Here is a 26,209-nt window from a genome sequence, read left to right on the forward strand (position 1 = left end):
CAGGAATCCAGAGGCAACTTATTTGGAGTCGTGACCGCATCACTAGCTCAAATATAGGGTCAAATAATTTGGGCGTCACTCACCACCCTGGAGAGATTGGTGGGGGGGGGGGGGGGAAAGTAAATGACTTGTATGTAGTAGAATGTATCCCTCTTATTTTGTATTCGAGTAATTTGTGGGTTTTTTGTTGTTCAGTGTATGCTTTCACTCAACAGGTTATTTATTGAGGGTGCCTGTATTCAATAAACTGTACTGAGCATCAGGAGGTAAAGGAAGCAGGGAAATAAGCAATGAAGTGAGTTCTATACTATTCTTGAGGAATAGTCAGGAGAGGTGATAAGCCACATAGAAGTACCTAGTGTATGAAACCGGACACATCTGTGTGATGTTAGGGTGCAGAAGGAGCCCAGAGATAGATCGGAGTCAGGAGACTCTGAGCTGAGTTTAGAGGTGGGACATGACGGATGAGGAGGAAAGCACACTGGGGACAGGGTACTTGGGGTTTCCAATGATATACTTCAAGTTTTAAAATTGTTTTTAAGGTTTATTTATTTTTGAGAGAGAGAGACAGAGCGTGAGCGGTGGAGGGGCAGAGAGAGAGGCGGGGAGACGCAGAATCAGAAGCTGGCTCTAGGCCCCAAGCTGTCAGCACGGAGCCCGACGCGGGGCTTGAACTCACAAACTGTGAGATCATGACCTGGGCTGAGGTCAGACGCTTAACCGGCTGAACCACACAGGCGCCCCGGTATCCTTCAAGGTTTAGCAGATGGCATACTGTTTTAAAGACGTCCTGTCCGACAGATACCCTTTGACACTACCTCTTCCCCGGGGGGAAGAAAATGGATCCGGAGAAAGATAAGCAATGGCAATTTTCAGCAAAATCACCCCTTGCCCCCTTGTCCTTGAATCGACTCATGTTCCTCCATACTCTCAAGGCCGAGAGTTCCTTCTTTCTCTGGGGGCGTCCCAGGTCCCGCTGTCCACTTATAGCAATTCCAGGCTCGCCCAGAGACTCTGAACCCCAGAGGAACCAAATCTGACTCACCTGGGCTTTCACTTTGCGAGTTTCATCCTCCAGTTCTCACCCACACATTCACCCCTCCCGTCTCAACCCTTCACTCTTCAGCATCACACTTTCTGAGAGAGCTCAGGTAGGTGAGGGCGCTGCGGGAGAGCTCCTGGGTTGCCTTTTACTCCTTGTCCTCAGGCATCGTGTTTGCTGAGGACAGGTATGTCCCAGGAAGGCTGCTCTGGAGGTTACTTGTAAATGCCCTAGGAGTGCCAGATGTGCTAGAAGGGAGAGTCTAGGTCATGAGGAAAGTTGCCAGTGCTGATCAGAAGAGTAACGAGAACTTGACAACAGCAATTTCAATGTATGACCACAGGCACTCTCAGTGTTGTGCAGCTATCAGCCGTCCTAGGTTGTAGGAGAGCATTCAGTGGGAGGCTGCTAGGGGAAGTATTTACTTTTGAAACATTACTAGAGGGAGGCTGGGGTGGAGAGTATTATGTACCTCTGATCAAGGTCAGAAGCCACTCGGGAACAGAAGTAGAGCTGAGCCCACACATGTGAACACCTTGCAGGGCCAGGACTAAGGTGAGGCAAGTGAGGTATCGAGAGCACAGAACTGAAGGTGTGCTTCCTTTAGTGTCTATGAGGGGAGGGTTGGCACCTGAAAGAGAGTGTCTTGCCAAAGCACGGATAGAGACCCTGTGCCCAATAAATCCATCTTCGAGGGGTTGAGAAGGGCAGACAGAAGGAAGAAAGAGTAGAAAGGCACGTCCCCGTGACTTTGCATCTAAATCCTACAGATGCGGTTGTCCCTCCTGGATGAACATTTTCCTCTGCCACATAGCTGCAGAAGCCACGGATTTGAAGGAAACCAAATTTAGTGTGTTCCCTCCAGTTACATTAGCTTTGCATTGATGGAAAGTGAAACAAACAATATTAGCTGCAACCATTACTTAATGAAAATATGACATAGTGATGACTATTTAGAATTTTTGTTACATGGTATAAGCATATTGCAACAAAAACTTGTCTTAGAGAAGCTCAGTGCAACGCTGAAACATTTTCCTTTTCTTTTTTTCACTTTTAGATCGCAGTAAAATAATTCCTGTTCTTCTTGGACCAAAGCTTAACCGTGTGAAGGTGGAATTAGGTATATGTTGACATACATGTATTCCACATCTAGGAATGGGGTGCATAATTGAGTCTTCCAAGGCTAAATGTGATTCATGATTCACCAATATTGTGTGTGCATAACACATACCAGATTTAGTGAGGAAAGTTAGAAAAGCAGGGAAAGTATGCCATTGTGTGAATGTTGCCCTTTTTAGGCTGATGAAAATGAACAGTATGTTGAAAACATTATAGAACTGCCTGTGGTTTTTACATAGGGTTTTGGTCACCCCATTGTGGCTTTTCTCTAATAGTCTTTATGGTTATTTTTAAAGACGAAAACCCTATAAGAGAGCACTCTGGAGAAATGCCTCAGACTTATCCTGTGTTCTGAATATTTGACTGATTAATCAATGGACTTTGAATCAATGGACTTAATTGACCATCCAGACAGGTCTTGATGAAATCAACATGTCCAGTTGAGTAATTCCTTTCCATAAGGGAAGGAGGGAAGGAAAAGGAGAAATTCACGTATACTAAATCATGTTTTGTATTAGGTGTTTGAAATATATTCTTTTTAAAAATGTTTATTCATTTTTGAGAGACAGAGACAGAATGTGAGTGGGGGAGGGGCAGAGAGAGAGGGAGACACAGAATCCGAGGCAGGCTCCAGGCTCTGGGCTGTCAGCATAGAGCCGATGTGGGGTTGAACCCACAGACCCGAGATCATGACCTGAGCTGAACTCGGACGCTTAACAGACTGAGCCACCCAGGCGTCCAGAAAAACATTCTTGAATTCAATCCTCCAAAAAACTCCAAGGGATATTATTCCCATCTAATGGGTTAAATGACCAAAGCCCAGAAGGGTTCAGAAATCTGTCTAAAGTTAAACCAATAAAAAAGTGGTGAAGCTGGGGTTCAAGTTTCTGTTGACTGTTTCCTAAGCCCACACCTTTGGACCACCACCGCCTGTCACAATCATTTGTGGGACCACAGATGTCCAGCGTAGCTTAGATACTTTGCCGTTTGTATTTGTGGATTGCCTGCTTTTTATTTTTATTGATTCCTGAACTTAGCTTTGTTATTTCTTTCGTCTCATTTTGGGCTTAATTTGCACCTCAATTTTCATTTGTTGACATGGAGACATAGATAATTGATTTCAATTATCGTCTCTTGTAGCACATGCATTTTAAGCTCTACAATTCCCTCTAATCGCTACTGTAGCTGTTTCTAACAAATACAGGTATGCTGTGTTTTCATTACTATTTGGTTCAAACATTAAAAAAAACAAAAAACACTTCCCTTGTGATTTCTTCTCTCATCTATGGATAATTTGTTCTTTTTAACTTCCAAACAGTTGGAGGATTTTCTAGTTTTTGTGTTGTTGTTGTTATTGATATCCAGTTTAGTTTCATACTGGTCCAAGATTGTATTCTGTATCATTTCAGTCTGATGAAATTTGTAGTAACTTGCTTAAGGAACAGAATGTGGCGCCTTGATGAATGTTCCCAGTGTGTTTGAAACAAATGTGCATTCTGCAGGTTTCGGTTTTATCATTCTGTAAATACCGATCATGTGAAGTTAGCTAATGGCATTGTCCAAATCATGTATATTGTAACCAATCTTTGATGTGTTTTCTTTATCTGTTAAAGAAAGAGATGTTAACATCTGCATCTACGATGGTTAATTTGTCTCTGTACCCTTTTGTTCAATCTTTGCTTTATACATGCTGAGGTTATCTTATGGGCACATACGTACTGATGCCTGTTGAACTGACACTTTAACATTATAAAATTTCTCTCTTTATCTATCATGTTACTTCTTTCCTAAATGCCTACTTTCTCTAGTAATAGACAGCCATAGCAGTTTTCTTTTGTTTGGGATTGGCATGTTTTATCTTTTTTTTTATATCCTTTTAACGTTTCTTTGTAAATCAATTACACATGCACTGTATTTCACGTCAACTATATATATTTGGATCTTTTTTGAAATCCAGTCTGTATAGTGTCTAGTCCGTTGACATTTAAAACATTTTTTTTAATTTTTTTTTCAACGTTTATTTATTTTTGGGACAGGGAGAGACAGAGCATGAACGGGGGAGGGTCAGAGAGAGAGGGAGACACAGAATCGGAAACAGGCTCCAGGCTCTGAGCCATCAGCCCAGAGCCTGATGCGGGGCTCGAACTCACGGACCGCGAGATCGTGACCTGGTTGAAGTCGGACGCTTAACCGACTGCGCCACCCAGGCGCCCCTAAAACATTTTTTTTAATGTTCATTCATTTTTGAGAGACAGAGAGGCAGTGAGTGGGGCGGGGGGGCTGTAGAGAGAGAGGGAGACACAGAATCTGAAGCAGGCTCCAGGCTCTGAGCTGTCAGCACAGAGCCCTTTGCGGGGCCCCAGCCCACAAACCGTGAGATCATGACCTGAGTCATGTGCCTAACTGAGCCATCCCGGCGCCCCTCAGTCCATTTATATTTAATGATGGTGATCCTGTGAAGCCTCTTATCTTGCTATGTGTTTGTTAGTTGCCTTATGTGTTATTTGTTCCTGTTATTCCTCCCTTCCTTTTGGATTCATAAATTATTTTTCCTTTCTTTCATTTAATATGATTTGTTTTCTTTCTAGTTATACCTTTTTGTGTCCTTCATTAAGTTGTGCTAGAGGGGCGCCTGGGTGGCTCAGTCAGTTGAGCGTCCAACGAGATCAGGTCATGATCTCGCGGTCTGTGAGTTCGAGCCCCGCGTCGGGCTCTGTGCTGACAGCTCAGAGCCTGGAGCCTGTTTCGGATTCTGTGTCTCCCTCTCTTTCTGCCCCTCCCCCGCTCATGCTCTGTGTGTCTCTCTGTCTCTCTGTCAAAAATAAATAAACATCAAAAAAAAAAGTTGTGCTAGAGACTTGTATTTCCTTTGTCTTCTTACCTCACTTTGTGCTATTAGTTTACGTATTTCCCTACTGCATATGTGATAAAACTCACAATAGATTGGCACTGTTATTGCTTTAGGTGGCCAAAATTCTTTTATATTTACTGAGATACTTGTATTTTCTTGTACTCTTCATTTGTTCATGTAGTGCCTTGCTTTCGTCTGGGATAATTTTTTGTGAGTCTGAAACCTTTCCTTTGGCATTCCCTGCAGGGAGGTTATGGGGTGGGGTGGGGCATGCAAGGACTTCAGTCCTGTCTTTGTTGTACATCTCTTCCCGGAAGTGGGACTTCCTCCCCTAAGTACTGTGAGACTGTAGGAGAGACCCTTGAGCCTTTGCAGCCTCCTGTGTGTTGTCCAAGCCCTCGGCAATAATTCTGCAAGCCCGTGTGGCTGTCAGAATTTCCCCTGGGCTCTCTTTTCTCTGGGAGATTCCCCTGGTGCTGTACAAACCCAAAGTAATTTCTCCAAAGAATAAGAGGGCCGGCTATCTCAGCTCCTCCTGGAAGGGCTTCTTCCTGGCTGCGTTTTTAGCCCGGCTCTTTCTCTTTGTTTTCCCTGGACTTTAATGTCTTTCATTGCTGGCTAACTTAATTTTGTGTGATTTACCCATTTTGTTTTTCTAGAAGTTGCCGTGGGAGTGTTGCCCCGACACTACCTACTAAACTGTATGTTGAAAAGAAGGCCCACTCGCCACTCTAAGTTTTAATAATTTATTTAAACATAGACATTTGAAGCGAAACCAACTCATAGGCTATGGATGACTTAAAATTGCTACCTAATTTCTCTGCTTTATACATGTTTTAAAATTTAAAAACCAAGCCTATCTTTTTCTTTCTGAGAGGTAGCACTACATTAGCTCTATGTATTAAGTTAATATATGTTGATTATATTAATTTTATACCTTTGGGAAATCTGAGTCTGTAAGATCAGAATATTGGTTGTCAACTTTTACGTAGGAAAAGATGTAAACCTCAATTGCTCTGCTTTGGCGAATGAAAAGGATCAGATTTATTGGAACTTGTGGGATGAAAATGGAAAGGAGCCCAATGTACATGAAGAGAACGTAAAAAAAAATAGGTACGTATATGTGATGTATTATGTATCATGATATATACAAATCACATTGTATCATAGATCCATGCTATAAAAAACACCAGAGTCCTGAATGGCTGATTGGGTGTTTGAGGTAAGTTTAAATTTTAATTTATAATTTACATATTTTATAATGATAATTACCATGCGCTAGGCTGATGGATTATGCAGAAATCTATTGCTAAGGTCTAAACTAGAAAAAGAAGGTCAGTGAAGTTTTTTAACATCGCCTTACTAAAAGTAGCTTTTGGTTGGTCAGGATCTGATAGGGATGGGCAATTTACTTAAGCATCTGATAAAAGAGGGATTACCTAGGCCATAGTTTTTTGGATTTTAAAAATTGTGCTAAGCCTGTGGTCGTTTGAGTGTTTTTGAATGACTTTGGGTCATTAATCGGTATTTTACTGATATACTCAGGTGGTAGAGAGTAGGGATCCCAAGGTATCTGTTACCTTAGCTGCACTTTTGCGGACTTTTTTCTGCTTTTTACACTTAAAAAAATTCTTTGATGTCATGGCAACAACTCCTGATTCTTGCTAACACTTTGTCTGCAAGCTCCTTATGGTGCAAGGTCTGTCCGCTTGCTTCTAGTAGGCACGTGACTAGTAACTCAGCTGAATTGCAGGGCTGTCTTGCCATTGTGTCTTTATCCTCAGCATCGAACCTCTCCTGGAGTTCTGCATTTCCCCCTTCTAGCGATCTGTTGCTCCTGTTTGGAGGGATAGAAGACCAACTCACCAAACTATCTGCAATGGAGCTCAAACTAAGCTAAGAGTAAGGTGGTCTTTCTTTAGAGTTATGCCTGTGCTTTTCCTGTCGTCTGTCTTGGCTTCTCACTGGCCTTTTGTGCCTTACTTCGGGATTTTTCACTGATATGAGATAGTTGCTATTTCTGGATTGGTGACTTCTTTACAGAATCATGTTCAAATTATATTTGACACGGTTGGAGGCGACAGAGGGTGCCATGTCCCAAGAATAGAGGCACCTGCTTCTAGGGGCGCGGCAGGTGAGTGAGCGCACCTGGGGAGCGCTGGTTGACATGGTGCTTTCACAGCCTGTCATTGACGGGGAAGCAGATGTCATGAGCAGTTGCCTTGCATCGACGACAGGACAACTTGAATCTTTTAAGAAGAGAAAGACAGCTCGCTGCTAATGGTTGTCTACGTCATTTTCTGACATGTGCTGAACAGCTTAATTGGTATTTTTCATATGCCTGCAGGTGCATCTGACAATAGTGTCATTCTTCAGTTTGTTTTCGATGCTGAACAAAATAAAAGCGATCTTCAGGATTGCAGGGACAAGCTTGATAGGAATCTGTATCTCTGCTGAACTATTTGCAGCTTTATCACAATCGGTGGAGACCTCCCCATGGGAAGAACGCTAAGCCGTTGGGCGAGGAGAAATAGGGGAAAATCATTGAGAGAGAACTTAACATCATTACCTTCCAGACATTTTTATTCTGGGCGGTTCACAGGGTCGTCCCCAGGTGGTCTCAGGAGGGCTGTTTCTGTCCACCCTGATGCTCCCCGGAGGAGCAGAGGTTTGTGGTGGCCCACACTCTGAGGACCCACCAGAAAGAGAAGGTTCCATGGAGCCAACAGAGCCACTGCCTTTGAGTATTTGCGCATATGAATTCCTCCCTCATGAGCAATGTTGCTGGCAATGAGCAAAGCCTGTCACTGAATTGTTTCTTCTTTTACAGGGCTCTGGACGGCAAATTGTATGTGTCAAGAATGTTGAAAATTGAGAATATTAATGCAAAAAATCTAAAATTTTCATATAATTGCACTGTGGCCAGCGAGGGAGGCACAGACACCATAAACTTCGTCTTGTTGAAAAAAGGTATGAGCAAGTTTTACTTTGGAAGTTTGTGGAAGCTTAGAAAGTTGCTGCTGAGGGACACCTCAAAGATCACCACTCCCTTCATTTTACACCCCAGGAAGCAAGCTCCCAAGAGGTGAAATTATCTGCCTTGTGTCACAAGTATTCAGGCTAAACTGGGGCTCAGTCCCCTGCCGGAGTCCCCTGTGCATTGATTTCATGCAGAAAATGAAAATGCAAAACTCTTATCCTTTGCTCTCGATCAGATTGCAGTCCTAGATAAGCACCAGGGGCCCAAGAGAGCGGAGCAGATATAGCCTGGAGACAGAGATGTAGCTGAGTGTCATGGGGGAGGCAGTCATGGCAGCCCTCACGTAACCATAACGATGAGAGGCACGCTTGCAGCTCAGTGTAGGATGAGGCCAATGATACTAGGTACTGCGGCCTCCAGCCTACCTTAGCTGGGCACTGGGCACAGGGGGCCCTTGCGTGTGCTCATGCACTCAACCAAGATTAGCTGAGGCTTCCCCTCTTGGACCAGTCCCTGGATCTGGCAGGTGGACAGTTGATGGCTCAAATCTGCGGACTCGTAAAATTTTTCACTGCCTACCTGATGGAACGTCCCAGAGTCACCCCCCTCCATCCTCCACCAGTACAATACAACCCAGGGCCATTGGCCCAATAGCTGCTCAGAAAAGGGTTCATATTATGGATGAAGACACTAAGAATGAAGGGAATCAGTGACTTTCCCTAGGACACAAACTAAGTGACGGAGCCAGGCTGGGAGCCCAGACGAGCTCAAGTCAGCACTTGCTCTCTCAAGACTGTGTACTTCCATTTATGTTCTCAACATACCAGCTGAGATGTATGTTTGGGTCCCTGGACATTTCACCCTGGTATCTTATCATCCTTGCCTTCCCCAAGTAGGGACAGGCTATATCACAATGCTTTCCATTCAGGTCTCTGAATATCCTTTTACACATTTTTATTCTTTAAAAATCAGAGTAGAAAGGTCAGCACTCCAGACTAAAGGCAGGAATGTGGACTAAGTGAATGGAATGTGTTGGATAGACAACTGGGGTTAGTGCTAAATATAAAAACTGACAACTATGAGGTAAGATGGTGGGAGACACTGGTAAACCATCTTTCATTAATTATTTCCATTTTCTTTTCCTCTCTAGAAGATATGGCTGATATCCCAGGCTACATCTTCACCAGAGGAATGATTGTGGCTGTTTTGATCTCAGTGGTAGTTGTGTGCCTAGTGATAATGGGTGTCATTTATAGAGTTGACTTGGCTCTATTTTATAGACATTTCATGAGAAAAGATGAAACATTAACAGGTAATGAATATCACAATGCTGGATTTTCTTATCTTCTTACTTCATTAAGAAACCAAATAAAGAGGGGCACCTGGGTGGCTCAGTCAGTTAAGTGTCTGACTTCGGCTCAGGTCATGATCTCACGGTTCGTGGGTTCAAGCCCCACGTCAGGCTCTGTGCTGACAGCTCAGAGCCTGGAGGCTGTTTGGATTCTGTGTCTCCCTCTCTCTCTGTCCCTTCCCCACTCACACTCTTTCTCTCTCTCAAAAATGAATAAACATTAAAAAATTTTTAAAAAGAAACCAAATAAAGAAACATTAATCTTCATTTCATTTTGATTATACTTCATGTGTGGTAGAGGTCTCTCACAAATGTTGTCTTGTATCACCTTTTTTTGTGCTTGCTCATATGTTGCCAAAAACTGTTCTCTAATTGTTTTATGCACGCATGTCACGTCCTCCTTCATGGCCTGTGAGATGCTTGTGCCCATGAGCTGTCGTTATTCACACACAATCTGGGCATCTTAAACAATATGCACATTCAATAAACTTCATTTCAATGGAATTGAATTGTATTATGGTTCATTATTTTAACCTGACAAAGAAGGCTGCATGATGTATCTACAGGAACCCCGGACTAGAAGTCAAATGACCCGGGTTCTAGTTTCCTAGAACTGCCTGTTTTTATCTATGGCTGTTTCTGTGTGGCAACTCTGTGCCTAAGTTTCTCTACTTTTAAAGGTGATTTAAAGAAGTCCTCAAGTTTCAAGACAGTTACTGAATTATGTATACTTTAATAAAAAAGAAAGATGGCTACTGAATTTAAAAAAATCAGTCTACCCCATTAAACTTGCTTGTGTGTGTGTGTGTGTGTGTGTGTGTGTAGGACACACATAGTTCAAAACACAAAAAGTCTGAGAAATGATACAACAGAATATCTCCCTGTCATCCTATCCTATGTTCTTCCCACTTCATCCACCATTGACAGTATAGCCGAACAAATAACAATATAGAATCAAATTCCGCTCCAACGAATGTTCGCATATTATGTACACTATTTTTAACTTTGATCTAATATGCCTTGGATGCACTTCTATAGTAGTTTGTAAAGTCTCTCAGTTGTTAGGCTTGCCCAGTGTTTTATTTCTGCAGATGTCTCACTGTCTGTTTGGTCACCTTGTGGGTTATTTAAGACAACTTGTTATTACTGAAATGATGTGACAGATAGTTTTGTACAGTCATTGGTTCAACTGTGGGCAGTATAAGTGAAGGAAGAATTCTCAAGGGTAGACACAATTGTTACTTTGGCGGATATTGCCAATTTGCCCCCCATATTACTATACCACTGCCACCTTCAAAGAATGGGGTCACTTTTGTCCCATGACCTTACCCAAAACCTTTTGAGTATGTGCCAATCTGATAGGTAAATAGTTGTATCTCCGTGTAGTTTTCGTTTGCCATTTCGCTTCCTATGCAAGAGTCACTATGGATTTGTGTAAGACTCATTTGTATTTCCTTTCTCAAAGTACTCATTCTTAGCCTTTGCCATTTTTTCTTTTGGGTTGTTGGCCTTTCTTTTTCTTGTTTATGTCTAGGAGCTATTTCTAGTTTAAGGAGGCTAGCCTGTTGTCTATAATATGAAATGAAAATATTATTCCCAGATTGTAATCTGCCTTTTGACTTTGCTTATAGTAGTGTCACATGTGGAAGATTTTTTTTTTGTTATTCTTGAAGGATAATTGAACACACTGCTATGTTAGTTTCAGGTGTACATTTTTATTATTATGGATTTTTTAAATCTAGATCTGTGATCAGAAGTAGAAAGACCCTCCTCTCCTCAAGTTATGAAAGAAGTCTCAGATTTTTCACATTTGCAACTTTTAATTAATAATATAAAATTAGGAATACCTGAGTGGCTCAGTCGGTTGAGCATCTGACTCTTGATCTCAGTTCAGTTCGTGATCTCACGGTTTGTGGGATCAAGCCCCGTGTTGGGCTCTGCGCTGACAGCATGGAGCCAGCTTGAGGCTCTCTCTCTCTCTCTCTCTCTCTCTCTCTCTCTCAAAAATAAAAATAAATTTAAAAAATAATATAAAATTAGCAAAGCTAGTTAATTTAGCTTTGAGCCTGTGTGTGTGCAATTTTGGAGATGGAGAGAAATGCTGCAAGCAACCAAAAAGTCTCTTGTTGGCCCTTTCTGAACAGGTCTCTACTTGCATTGACCAGAAAGTATCTCAAAATGAGCATTCACTAATATCTCTCTTTCTGATCTTCAGCTAAGATTTTTTCCCCCTCGTTGTTGTGTTTGACACAATCCACATTTTTTTTTTCAGTTCACGCTTCCTACCTCCCGATGTAGCGGTGCATGGAAACATTTACAGATGTGCTCTACATCAGCTATATTTAAAAGTGTGGTCCATGACAGAGATCAGTTGTGGAAAAGGGCAGAATGGAGATAAAGTGCAAAAATTTAAACTTTCCTGGCCAATTGATATTGCTGCAATATCCAAGAATGTTTTCAGTACTGGTTTATGAAGGACTGGAAATGAAACAAATCAACCCAAGCCAGTCAAATTAAATGAAAACATGGTCACTCGCTGAACACAGTTTGAGAAGCTCTGGCCTGATTCTTTAAAGTTCCAAATGCCCATTCACATGAGGACTTCGTTTATACAGAACCCAAAATAATTATTATTAGCTTTCCGATACCTTACCTTAAGCACTTTACTTTGTTATCAAAGCCAGCAAGCCGTTCATTACCTGGGTTTAAAGTAAATTAGAATATAAATTACAAGATTTGCTAAACCAAGAAGAGAATTGCTTGAAATAAGGCATTTGAAAATTAATTAATAGTTGAAAAACTAATTTTCCATGGGTAAGAGTAAAGCTATATTACTTGCATATTACAGTATAAATTTGGCTGAATTGTCTTTCCAGTTTATTGCAATTAGTTACATCATGATTACAAAAAAAGAGTACCTTTTTAAAAAGTGTACTTATTTATTTCTTACTCCTTGGCGCCCATTCTAATCGTTGACATAATGACTATTAATGGAAACACTAGCTCTTACACTAATAAATAGCTCTATTTCACAGCAATCTAACAGAATTACTTGGGGGACCCACTTACTGATTAAACTAGGAACTGGCTCTTTTTTTTATAGCAGCTTTTCCTACCTCCGATATGCATATTAATTCTACAGTTTTTACCAAAATGTCCTTTCTTTTCTTTTTTTTTTTAAGTTGACATTTATTTTGAGAGAGAGAGAGAGAAAGTGGGGGAGGGACACAGAGAGAGGGAGAGAGAGATAATCCAAAGTGCTATCAGCACAGAGCCCAATGCAAGGCTCAGACTCGTGAACCGGGAGATCATGATCTGAGCCAAAGTCAGACGCCTAACCCACTGAGCCACCCAGGCGCCCCTGTCCTTTCTTTTGTATGCATGCGATTCTGCTAACCAGTTGCTTTAAATCAACAGTAGGCTCTGAGTTGAACTGCTGAACCTGAATGCTGTAGGTGGAATTGAAGAAGCTTTGCCAGAAACAGAAATTGTTGTTTTGTGAGCCATTGAAGGCACCAGGCTGAATTGTTGAACATGCATGATGTGGCACCACAAAGAACATGGAACTGGAATGGTTTCATCCTATTAGATTTTCATAAAGGACCCAGTGATATTTAGCTTTCAACTCAGTAGCAAGTTCATGATTCCAATAACACAGGCAAGCATACATCTAACTCCTGTACCATCTAACAAACTGTCACGGCTTAGGGGTAGACCACGCCCCACCCACTGCCCCTTCTTCCTCTACCAATCCCAGTTAGCATCAATTGTATCCTTTAGGACTTGGCTCAAAATTTCTTTTTCTCGGAAAGCGTGTCCCCCGGAGATCACGCTGTAGTGTCTGACTGTTTTGATTCTGTTTGTTTTGCTGGTTTTGTCACACCGTCTGGCATCTGCTAATGTGTTCTTTGTAAACTTTTTCAAGTTGTTGGGTCTGTCTGCTTTGTCTTCTCAAACAGATTGGACGAAGGTAGAGGAGACAGAGATGTATGTAATTTTGTAGTTACCCAATTAGTACAATGGTCTTTGTTGCTTAGGTAACACTTTCATCTTGGCTTTGTCGCCTTAACCTCCTGAAAGCGCTTCATTATCAGGAATTAAATAGGAGCAGATGTTATTATCAGTGAAAACCTTTCAACAGACTGGAAGTTTTCATATTGGCATCTAGCACCTGTGCTCTTGGTTTGGGGAGTAGATTCCCGGGATCCATCACTTACATATAACACCTAGTGCTCATCCCAGCAGGTGCCCTCCTCAATGCCCATCACCCTTTTCCCCCTCTTCCCCGTCCCCGGCCCATCAACCTTCAGTTTATTCTCTATTTAAGAGTTTCTTATGGTTTGCCTCCCTCCCTCTCTGTTTTAAACTATTTTTTCCCCTTCCCTTCCCACATGGTCTTCTGTTAAATCACCTCTGTTGTCTCTTCTCACTTGCCAATGTAAACTCTCAGCTTTGTTTCTGTCTTGGCTTTCCAGTGAGTCATTCTGAGAGTAGACATATGAGGATTCTGGTAGAATTAGGTGATACAAGAAATCCGAGATGAGATTTGCTTTCCAATTCTAGACTGAGGATATATTTGGTCTCCTGGGCTTTACCTGCCTTTAAATTCCTTGAGCTCCTGGATCTAGCATTTATCCCCATCCTTCTATAGTATCCAAAAAGGGGAGTCTTAATGTACATGCAAAAAAACAATTTGCTGGTTGGTTGCTTGATTAGCATATGAGATTTGGTGATGCTATTTTTTGTTTGTCTTTAATAATGAATTTATTTCTTGTGTTTGACAACTTAAAAAGTCATAGATAAAGAATAATGTCTAAAAAGAATCCGAGAACCAAAAGATATTTGATGGACCTTACGGGTTACCTAGTTTAAACATTCTTGCTCTAATTTTTAATTTGTTTTCTAGCAAAAATATTTTCTTTATTCTTTTTTAAATGGCTTCATTGAGCTCCAATTGATATACAAGGAACAGTACATATTTAATGTGTACAATTTGATTATAGATGCTGTACAGATAGATGCTCTATTTCATTTTTCCTTTTCATTGGTTCCACTCCCATTTTTCATGCCTTTTGCTCAAATTCGTACTTAAACTTTTATTTGCACTGTAATTAAAAGAGTAAACCTTATTTCCTAGATGGGAAAACATACGATGCTTTTGTGTCTTACCTAAAAGAATGTGGACCCGAAAATGGAGAGGAGCACACCTTTGCTGTGGAGATTTTGCCCAGGGTGTTGGAGAAACACTTTGGGTATAAGTTATGCATATATGAAAGGGATGTAGTGCCTGGAGGAGGTAAGAAAGGGAATACAAGATAGGGACCTGGTGGAGAGATTTTCCTTGTAAAAGATGAATAATTCAGCCTTACAAAAGACAACCCCGTTTTACCTTAAAAACAAATGAACGCGATTCTCTAAACCAAAAGTGACCAGCTAAATCAGTAGAATCAGTAGTGACAAAAAAGCTAACTACGTTACTTCTGAGAGTCACCTCTTTGGGCCCCAGGCTCTTCAATGTGCTTCCTACTTCTCTGAACTTTTGGGGAAAGGGCATTCCACTTTCAGAACCAGGCCCAGAATCGGCATTGTCGTGAGGCATTTATCTAGAGATGCCCCACAGTAGGAATATCTCTTTTGGTAATGTTTTATACAGCAGAACAGGATTCTCTGCACTATAAACACAGTTCATTCTTACCCGAAAATACTTATTCTTTGTTGGGTTGGCATTGGTGTGAAAATTACGGTCAGAAAAGGGTGAATAAAAGGAGATTGATGATTCATGTCGGATTTTAGTCATGAAATTCAGTTTTTTACTAGTATATGAATATAAACAACCCTAAAACATACATTGAAGCAAATTCCAGTTTGAAGCCAAGAAATTTAGTTACATTTCCGTATATTTTCTCTGAAGTCTTCCAGAGCAAATATCTGAAATCTGCGTCAGAATGTTTTGGGGGCTGGTGCATTACCAAGGATACAATATAAATATTTTCATTGTCACTATCATCCATTCATGCAACATATACTGAGTTCCAGCCTTGTGCCAAAATCTGAGCTTGGCATTGAAAACATAGCAGTAAATAAGGAATAGTTGTGGTCCCCTCCCACCCACCCAGATTACAAATGAGAAAGGGAAAATACTACCAATTAGAAGGAGAAAGCACACTAATTTTTAGTAAATTAATTAATTAAATAGATTTCTTCTCGGTTCTTATATAAAAATAAAGAATGTTGCGTATTTAATTGTAATTAGTTTGGATTAAAATGTCTATTTGAGAAAGGGTAGAGGTCTAAACCAGAAATTGGCAACCCATCACCCACGGGTCAGATCCAGTCTGTCACCTCTGTTGAAACACAGCAAGGTGACATTTGTTCATGTGTTGTCTTTGGCTGCCTTTGAGCTACATGGCAGAGATGAGCAGTGTGACAAAGATGGTGTGAAAAGCCTGGAATATTCACTATCTGGCCCTTTACAGAATGTTTGTCAACTTCTGGTCTGGACTAACTGTGGGATGGATATCTATCTATATATCTATATCTATATCTATATCTATATCTATATCTATATCTATATCTAATCTATATCTATATCTATATATCTATATCTCCATATAGATCTATCTCCATATAGATCTATCTCCATATAGATATAGATATATAGATATATAATCTTTAAATTTGGATTCTAGTGTGCTCCTCCCTGCCTGTGGAGAGGCAAGCAATAGCATGATGGTTAGGAACAGGTGCTCCAGAACTAGACCACCTAGGTTCTGATTCTGCCATTTACGAGCTGTGTGACTCCAGGCAAGTTACTTAACCACTCTGTACTTTGGCTTCCTCATCTGTAAAATGGTGGTGATGACAATACTTTCTTCATAGGATCATTATGATGCTTTAGTAAGTTGATATACATAAAACATTTAGAAGAGGGAGTGGCATAGAATTAGTGCCAACTTCATTATTGTTTTCTAGATGATTGTTTTCCATAGGTGTATAGAATTAAGAATAAATGGTTTATCTTGAAAAACTTACTAGTGAAGTAAGTTAAATAACACAGAATTAGACTGTGCAAAATGATTTTCATCTCCTGTCTCTTTTAGTTCTCTTTAATTACTTTGCCACATCTTGCCTTTTCAGCTATTGTTGATGAAATCCACTCATTGATAGAGAAAAGCCGAAGACTGATCATTGTCCTAAGTAAAAGCTACATGTCTAATGAAGTCAGGTATGAACTTGAAAGTGGACTCCATGAAGCTCTGGTAGAAAGGAAAATTAAAATCATCTTAATTGAATTTACACCTGTCAGTGACTTCACATTCTTCCCCCAATCACTAAAGCTTTTGAAATCTCACAGAGTTCTGAAGTGGAACGCTGATAAACCTCTGTCGTATAACTCAAGGTTCTGGAAGAATCTTCTGTACCTGATGCCTGCAAAAGTGGCCAAGCCTTGTGGAACTGAATCTGAAGTCTTCCCTGTTCTTTCACAGTCCTGATCTTTAGACAAGCCAAATGTAAGAAAGAGCTCTTGACGCTCTGGGCTCGGAGCGGAGGAGCCTATTTTTAACAAAGGGCACTATTAAAAATATTTGGCTCTCTGAAAATCTTACTTACAGTCTGAAGATGAAAGTCATCACTAAGTTGCCAGAGATAGGACTAAACATCGAGCTGTGGTCATGTGCTCCCAGTGGAACCCAGAATTCAAAAGCAACAGACCTCTTCTGTTTCTTCCTCCTCCGTAACTGTCTACAGGTGCTCATTCTCCATCCATATTCAGCAACGGTGAGGCTGGGCACAAAGCAAAGGAACTTACGCCCTACAAAAAGGGTACATCTTCACGTTTTTAATGCTCATGATTGAACTAAAGGATTTTAAGTTCATGAAGTGGCATTTTCTTTTTTTTTTCAATATATGAAGTTTATTGTCAAATTGGTTTCCATACAACGCCCAGTGCTCATCCCAAAAGGTGCCCTCAATACCCATCACCCACCCTCCCCTCCTTCCCACCCCCCATCAGCCCTCAGTTTGTTCTCAGTTTTTAAGAATCTCTTATGCTTTGGCTCTCTCCCACTCTAACCTCTTTTTTTTTCCCCCTTCCCCTCCCCCATGGGTTTCTGTTAAGTTTCTCAGGATCCACATAAGAGTGAAACTATATGGTATCTGTCTTTCTCTGTATAGCTTATTTCACTTAGCATCACACTCTCCAGTTCCATCCATGTTGCTACAAAGGGCCATATTTCATTCTTTCTCATTGATGAAGTGGCGTTTTCTATGATCCTGTAGGTGATGTAGTAACTGCAATGGTGCCTTCACTTCCCCACAGTGCCTCCTACCTCTAAGCACTGTGGAGAGTGCCTGGGATGGGGCAGAGAGTGGGTGGGGCTGTGTGCAGAGTAGGGGACCGAGGTGTGCCAAGTCCTTGGCCTCAGGACATGTTCGGCGTGTGCTGACCACAGCTGCAGACCCGCAGTTACTGGAACCCCTTAAAGCACTGCACAGGGCTTGCTTAATTGGGCCTGTTTGGAGGGAACTTCCCCAAATGCTGAGACACACATTTTCATTCAAATCATTCTCAGGGTCTTTCAAAACTGGTCTAAAACATTTGTTGATTTAACGAACAGGAATGTTTATAGACAGGATGGTGCCAGACCAGATTTTCCATATTCACTGTTAGCCACTGGTATTCATTAGCCACAGGAAAAAAATAAAAAAATTAAAAGTTACTTGCTTGATTTTTTTTTAATTATATATTTTAAATGCCGTTAATGTGGAGGCAGCAGGGCATGGTTGTCGAGCATGAGCCGTGCAGTCAAGATGCTGGGGTTCGAATCCTGTGCTAGCTACTTACTTCTGTCTGGCCCCTGGAATCTTTCCTACCAGGTCTGTGCCTCAGTGTCCTCATCTGTAAAACTGGAATTTAGAGTAGTTGTACCTACTTCATAGGGGAACCAAATGAATAAATAAAGTACCTACCACAGTTCTTGGCACAGACTTAATAGTTCATGTGTTGTTATTACTATTATTAATTGTCACTATTAATTGTCATCATTAATTGTTAGCTCATTTATTTAGCAGTGAACTAAAATACTAGCCAGAGAGCAGGAAAAGGAAAGAGATCTGGAAGGAAGGCGGTTTTGACTTGAGGACATTTGTACACGGAGAGAAGCATATGGGAGAAGCACATCAATAGGGAAAAAGAGATTTCTTCCTTGGAGGCGTGAAACTTGACATTGGGAGAAATGTGTCTGTCTCCCTAAAGCAAGCACAGCCCTGTGGGCCTTCTTGGTGGCCTCAGCAATAATGGCTGTCCATGGAAATCACTGAGTGAGTGACAAATATCTGCCTTACACAGAAAGGAAAGATTTGGGTAGATCTGGAAGCCTGGTTAGGCTATATGGATGCAGCCTGAATGTTCCAGACAGATTTAAACCAGACACTGTTTAAAACGGCTGTGGTAGATATTGCTGAAAATTAAAAAAAAAAAAAAAAAAAAAAAGATTTTATTAGATTTTCAGTGGTAGAAAGTGATATGCTTTTTGGAGAGCTTAAAACTTTGTGTGCTAGTTGGATGGCTAAAAAAGTAAAATAATTTAATTATGTGTGAAAACATACAGTCAAGAGAAATGTTATTGCTATCATCAGAGTCTACTATGTAGACTGATTTTGTTTTTCTCTTCTATTATGTGTGCTGTAAAATATATTAAGTGTGTTATTATTAAGTTTTGCATTAAGTGTGTTAAATGAGTACATTAAACATATGCTTTAAAAGACATTAATAAACCTTTGGTCCAGTGCCCTTAATTTTGAAATGTCTCTGGATGCCTTTTTCACTTATGTGAACATTCCCCTTCCTCATTCTCAATATAGATGTCTACCTGTTTTAATAAGATATGGGTCATTCGAAATGAACTTCTACACCTATCTTCTTCTGCCTTTTTTTTTTTTTTTTTTATGTCAACTCACTTTGTATGTATCTTCTTCATTCTACCTTCCATCCAGGAGCAAAAAGAGAATTCTCTTCTACAAAGCCACAAAGCCACTCAATACGCAGCACAAGAATTAGCTCTTCACACGCCAGTTGATTCGCGTGCATATTTTTAAGTCTAAGTGCAAACAGTTCCAGCTGGGACCAACAAATAGCTATTATTGGTAGAATAATGGCATTCTTTTCTGTGGATTCAGGTGTCCTTCAACGGTGGGGTCAATTTCAGAGAATCAGTGAATAGCCAGCCATCCAAGATGGATAAAATACTCCATGTATGTCTACTATGTGCTGCAACATTTATTAACATAGAGTTATATTCTTTTAAAGCAGAGAGCTTATTACCCACATAGTCCAAAGCCAGGAACGGGGTAAGTCCGGGGATTGACCCAGGTCACACGACTAGCTAGTGAGACAGGCAGGGGCAGACAGGTGTATCATCTCTTCTCTTTGGAATTGCCTGTTGGGCAGTGAGTCTTGAGATGAGTTTTTGGAAGTGCTGGCACTTTCCCAGGAAGGCAACTTATACTAGGAGAGTCTAGGACACGGCCTGCAGAAGAGAGGAAGCGTGGCTGCTTAGGACTACCTCCAAGGAGGACAAAAGAATATGAAGGCTCTTCAGTCTTTCTTCTAGGACACTAGGGTAAGGATCGAGGGGACAAATGGCACTCCAGCCCTCACAGGATGAAAGTGTATATTTGACTGGAGCATGTCTGCTGTGGCATCTGCCAAGGTATAGGGAGTTGGGCCTCTGGCGGGTACTAGGAGCTCATGTATGCTGATGCTGATGGTTGGCCAGGACTGTCAGCCAGGCACACAGTGGGTGAACTTCCCTCCAGCTGTCAACATACTTGCCTAAAGCAGGACACTGGCGAACCCAGTGCTCAAGGCAGATCTGAGGGAGGACACCCAACCTCTGAGGAGGCCAACTTCCTGAGTAGAAGCGACTCTAAGAGATGGACTCAGGAGCACTGGAGGGCTCTTCAAAGGGTGACCAAGCCACAAATCTAACAGGAAACGGTATATGTGTGCCATGGGTGGGACACTGGGTCCATCCCGTGTGCTACGCTGATAATGATCACAGTCCAGGCTGGGGGCTCTGAAACTAACGTCTCCATTCCTGTGTGAGGTTTGTGATGTCAATCTGTTGTCTCTTTACAGCCTATGTTGTGGTGGCTCATACATAACCAGGCAATGTAATTTATGTTATACCCATTCATATATCAAGATCTATAATGTGATGCGTGTGCTTAATAATTAATGGCGAACATGTTAAGAATAGACTTCCAGATTGTGTTTGGGGAGTCCTAGGGCTCCTCATGGTGCCTTAGGGACCATCCTGGGCAGCAGGGTGGAGTGAGGGGGAAACAGGTGAGCTTCCCCCAGCTCTCTTCCCACTGCCATGCCTTCAAGATAGTTCAATTAGTGCAACATTGCTTTTACCCATTTTTATGTTGAGGTTGCACGTAACGATTTTATTTAACAAAATAAAGTATCTCTGAATGGGTCATGCTTTAGATGTAATGGACATAATCTTCTTTAGCTAGTTTAGACAGAGATGGCTGGGGGAGCCTGGGTGGCTCTGTCGGTTAAGCCTCCCACTTCGATTCAGGTCATGATCTCACAGTTCATGCGTTCAAGTCCTGCCTCAGGCTATGTGTGGACAGCTCAGAGCCTGGAGCCTGCTATAGATTCTGTGTCTCCTTCTCTCTGTCCCTCCCTTCCCTGAGCTCTGTCTCTCCCACTCTCTCAAAGATAAATAAACATTCAAAAATTTTTTTAAAAAATCTTAAACAGAGACAATTCTAGAATTGCTTAGAGAGGAAAAGAAACCGACCTTAGGCTCATCTTCCAAGAACATCTTCCAAAGTCACAAGGCACCGGGCGGTAGCTGCTGATCCTGCCATAGACAGGAAGAAATCTGCCAAATCTGGAAGCTCCTGCTTACAGCTGCCAGTTCCTGACCTAGTCTATAGTCTAAGTTGAGGGAAAGCCCCATACTGTGGAATTGCCAAGGGCTGGAAAAGCCACTTGCTTCTGGGCACCTGAGTCCTCCAGAACCGACGTCATTATTAATTTGCTTTACCCCACAATAAACATAATAGCCTCAGAACAATTCATAATACTAACACAGCCATATACATTTTGTTTAGTAAAGACAGTTCGAGATTTTTTTGGGGGTACTATTTTATACCTTTAGAATATGCCATCAGAATATAATAAAGTCAGGCTCTTATGATATAGAACCATTTGGAATTATTCCTCTTGACACCGTTTTTGCCAACCCAATAAACAGTTCGATTCCTTTGATTTTGATTTTTAGGGTTTGCTTCTCAAAATCTTGTTTTGTTTGATAATAATGCAAAAATAGCTACAGCCTTCTAGAGCCAATCTACAAAACAAGGTATATGCAAAAAATGCCAGTTTCTATTCCCTTCCCTATTTGTCTGCTCCTTCCCCTATAGGCAAAGCTTTCTAAAAATGTCAACGTAGCCTTCCATTTTTAATGTAAATAAAAATGCATACATATTTAAATCCCCTCCCTTCGTACAGACAAATGGTAGGATTATTAGAAGCAATTTTTCCACCCTATTTTCCCATTTCAGAATATATTCCAGAATCACTGCCTAATTGCCTATGGTGCTATTTCTCATTCTTATAGCTACATGATACACCATTGTGTGGCTGTACTACAGTTTATTTGGCCAGTATCAAATGTTTCCAGTTTTTTGCAATTTTAGATACCGTTGTAAACAGTAGTCTTATGCATACATCTTTTCACATTTTCCCTAGAATATTTGGGGGATATAGTCCTAAATGTAGGATCTCTGTGTCAGAGGGCAATGCATGCGTACTTTGGCCTAATATGGCCAACTTCCTCTTCACAGGGATTGTCATTTGGTATTCCCATTAGCAATGTAAGGGGTAATTATCCCTTAGCTTCTGCCAATTTTTCTGCAAAGGCATTGATCTTTTTCATCTCTGTTGTTGGAACTTCTTTACATAGAAGGCCTTAAGGCACTGCAATGTACGTTGCAAATATTTTGTTTTCCCAATTTATCACTTGTCTTTCTATTTTGCTATTGGCATTTACCCATTTCCTGATTATAGAGAGAATTTGCCCATTCTTCCAATATTTGTATAGATTCACTTTTTAAAATTTAAATCTTTGGGAGGAGCCAACATGATGGAGAAGTAGGGGGACCCAAAGTTCCCTCATCCCTCAAACACGACAGTGTTGAGGCCAGAAGACTTGGAATTCCAGGAATCTGGGCTACCGAGTGACAGAAAAATCTCCAGGGGACCACGGGGACAAGTTGGCGGGCCATAGGTACATGATTGCGAATTGGTGGCGTAGGAACGGAGGGGAGGGATCCCCTTCTGCGGAGAGACAAAAAGGAAGAGAAAGAGAGGCTGTGGAAGTGTAGGACTGTATTTGGACCAGAGAAAACCACGGACTGGGGAATGGAAAACAAAAAAAACAGAGAAAGAACCAATTTCTAAAATGATCCAGGGTTGCGGGACTTTCTCTGGACTGGGGCCTGCTTCCCTGTTGCAGTGCCTGGGAAGGAGGGGAGCCAGTCCTGGGCTCATTCATGAGCTCGCAGGCGCAGTAAGAGAGAGTAGTCCCCTTCTTTGAGAGCTGTGCGAAGAAGGCATATAGCAGCTCCAAGGACAAAAGACCCTGCAGACGCCACCCAGCCAGAGGCCCTTTGTCCGTGGGGCAGAGTGGCATTACCTGGGGCCCAGGGCACGTGGAGCAGGATCCGTTAAGACATCAGGGTTTGAATCCCAGCCGAGCATCCTGGGAGGCACGGGAGACTGTGCAGCAGAACAGAACCGGCCGGCTCGTGCCCGTGGCACTGTGAGGACAGCCTGAACAGAGTGGTCTGGGACACCTGGTCTGGGGAGGGGAGGCTGGGGTGTTGCCGCTTTTCTCCCTACCACCAACGAGGTGGGGCTTTAGGCACCCGACAAGGGGCCCACAGTGGAGGCGGGACCTCCTACCTCTGGTAACTGCTTGTCTACCAGAGCTAGATTGACATTGACCAAACCAGACAGCCCCTCCTCCAGGCCACCAGTTCCAAGGTATCAGTCCAGCAGTTTTGCATTTTCTGATTTGATTCTTGGTCAATTCTTACTTTATACACACACACACACACACACACACACATTATATCATATCATATCATATCATATCATAAACATGTAATATAGTATTATAGAATATATATACATATATACATATATATACCTATATATATTTTTTTTTTCCTTCCTTTTCCTCCTCTTATTTCTTCCCTTTTCTAGTCTAGTTATTCTGGTTGTTGTTTTGTTTAAGCAGACATTTTTAATCTATTCTTTTTACACTGCTTCTGTATCTCCTTCTTCATTTTCCTCTCTCTCTCTCTCTCTCTCTCTCTCTCTCTGGATTAAGCCATATAGCTTCTCTGATTCTCTGCTTGGTCAATTTTTTTTCTTTTCTTTTGCCCTGCCCCTGTCCTTTCCTCTCTTTGTATGGGGTAAGGCTTCTCTACCACCCCACCTTCTTAAAAAACTGAGATCTCACAGTGGTCAGAGCGGCCAAAATTAACAACTCAGGGAACAACAAATGACGGTGAGGATGTAGAGAAATGGAAACGCTGTTGCACTGTTGGTGGGAATGCAAACTAGCGCAGCGCATTGTTCTCTGTATTTAAGAGTCTCCTATGGTTTGCCTCCCTCCCTCTCTGTTTAAAACTATTTCGTCCCCTTCTCTTCCCCCATGGTCTCCTGTTAAGTTCCTCAAGTTCCACATATGAATAAAATCATACGGAGTTAACCATGCTAATTATAAAGTCAATTAGGAAGAAAGAAACACGCACCACTTTCTTACAGCAGACACAAAGATAAACTCAAAATTGGTGAAAGACCTCAGTGTAAGACAGGAAGCCATCAACGTGCTCGGGGAGAAAGCAGGCAAAAACCTCTTTGACCTTGGCGGCAGCGACTTCTTACTCAACACGTCTCGGGAGGCCAGGGAAACAAAAGCAAAAATGAACTATTGGGACCTCATCAAAATGAAAAGCTTATTGGGTACTTATCGGGATGAACACTGGGTGTTGCTCATAGACTCAACTTCTGGGCATGTAAAGCAGAATGTACACGAGAGGGACAGAGGAAGGCCCATACAGGATAGTTCATCAACTGCAAGCCTGTTCAAATTCCATTCAGGTGATCAAATTCAGTATCGAGGTCTGCATTAGGATTCTGAAACTTCAGAAGGACTGCTTCTACTTCCACATGACTCAAATCCAGTTCAACTCAAAAGTTATTGAAGGGGCGCCTGGGTGGCCTAGTCGGTTGAGCATCCGACTTCGGCTCGGGTCATGATCTCGCGGTCTGTGCGTTCGAGCCCCGCGTCGGGCTCTGGGCTGACGGCTCAGAGCCTGGAGCCTGCTTCGGATTCTGTGTCTCCCTCTCTCTCTGCCCCTCCCCTGCTCATGTTCTGTCTGTCTGTCTCTCTCTCTCTCTCTCTCTGTCAAAAATAAATAAACATTAAAAAAAAATTCAAAAGTTATTGAATACCTGTCATAAACATCGCCTTATGTTGAACTTTCTCCTTCCAGGCTGGCCCCCAGCATTCCATCCTTTCCCCAGCCTCCGGGTCTCCTGCCTTTCTTCTCATCAGTGTGTTGCCCCCATAGGACACTGGGAGCCTGGAGTTCTACATGCCTTTCAGCTGCTTCCTATGACCTCTCCTGCAATAGGTCTGGAAAACAAACAGTCAGTCACATTCTCTTGGAATCCCACACAGATTTATGATTAGTGGCGGGTACATTTGAGGGCTCATTCCTGGCTATAATTGCTAATGCCCTCTTCTACCCTAACCGCAGGTAAACACTTGTTTTGCCTTCATCCCAAAGTGAACTTAGTCTGTGTTTTGTGTTCTCCTCCAGTTATGTGTAGAGGTGGTCGTGGGGCTCTGCTGCGCTCAGATGAATCAGCCTTATCTTTCTTAGAATATGAGACTCTTAGGGCACCTGGGTGGCTCAGTCAGTCGGGTGTCCAACTGTTGATTTCAGCTCAGGTCATGATCTCACGATTCTTGAGATCAAGCCCCACGTCAGGCTCAGCACTGCCAGCACAGAGCCTGCTTGGGATTCTCTCTCTCCTTCTCTCTCTCTGCCCCTCCCTGGCTCATTCTCTCCCTCACTCAAAATACATAAACTTAAGAAAAAAAAAAAAAGAATATGAGACTCTTAAGGGAAGCCAATATCAAGGCTTAACCAACATGCTTTCTAGGCAGAGCTCTTTCGGACCGTGTGGTCTCAGGATCCTTACAAAAGTGATTTTAGTTGTTCTATCAAAGGAATAGTGGTGCTCTTAATTATATGTTATATTTTGAAGCTTTCTATATTAATGAACAGGTACCGAAAACCTTGGTGATTTTAAACTTTAAATGTATTTCCTCTCTGTCAATAAATTATTGCTTTATGTAAAGAGCGTCTGAGAGATACTATTTTTTTCCTTTTCCAGAGTTAATAAGTTAGTCATAAGAAAGGCCTAAGTTTATGTCTTAAGGGTTACACTTTCAGAGGTTAGTGTTACAAGACGAAAAAAAAAAAAAAAACAACAAAGTTGAGAAATTGAGTGCTATATTCTTTACAGGAAATCCCTGTAAAGGAAACAGGCTTACTCATTCTTTGAACTAAACCTGACCACAAACCTTATCTAGTCGAGGAGGTGGGTCAGAGAAGAGTTTCAGATGTTTCATCTTCAGTACATTTCCTTCTACTGATACAGGTAGTTAATTTGATTTTTCTCTGTGTGATCACGGATTTGGCAAAGACGATGGTCATTTGCAAACTAATGAAAGTTTTCTTTTGTCCTCCAGGTATAACTCA

The 26,209-nt window shown here is 41.8% G+C and overlaps 1 protein-coding gene across 5 annotated transcripts in view; it reads left to right on the forward strand.

Annotated features, from left to right (window-relative positions):
• Nucleotides 1-17,224, forward strand: part of IL18R1 (interleukin 18 receptor 1) — a 37,927-nt gene extending 20,703 nt beyond the window's left edge. For 3 of the 5 annotated variants that reach the window (XM_040454107.1, XM_040454110.1, XM_040454108.1), the window contains 6 exons: nt 2,100-2,162; nt 6,005-6,125; nt 7,843-7,982; nt 9,143-9,304; nt 14,481-14,639; nt 16,481-17,224. In XM_040454107.1, coding sequence (XP_040310041.1) covers nt 2,100-2,162; nt 6,005-6,125; nt 7,843-7,982; nt 9,143-9,304; nt 14,481-14,639; nt 16,481-16,836 — 1,001 coding nt within the window. In that variant the 3' untranslated portion in view covers nt 16,837-17,224. The remainder of the gene's footprint in view (nt 1-2,099; nt 2,163-6,004; nt 6,126-7,842; nt 7,983-9,142; nt 9,305-14,480; nt 14,640-16,480) is intronic. The other 2 variants (XM_040454109.1, XM_040454111.1) reach the window with 1 other exon arrangement.
• The last annotated feature ends 8,985 nt before the right edge of the window (nt 17,225-26,209 follow it).

The sequence above is a fragment of the Herpailurus yagouaroundi genome, unplaced genomic scaffold (assembly GCF_014898765.1).
Source record: "Herpailurus yagouaroundi ecotype Mexico unplaced genomic scaffold, PumYag 210, whole genome shotgun sequence".
Lineage (NCBI taxonomy): Eukaryota > Metazoa > Chordata > Mammalia > Carnivora > Felidae > Herpailurus > Herpailurus yagouaroundi.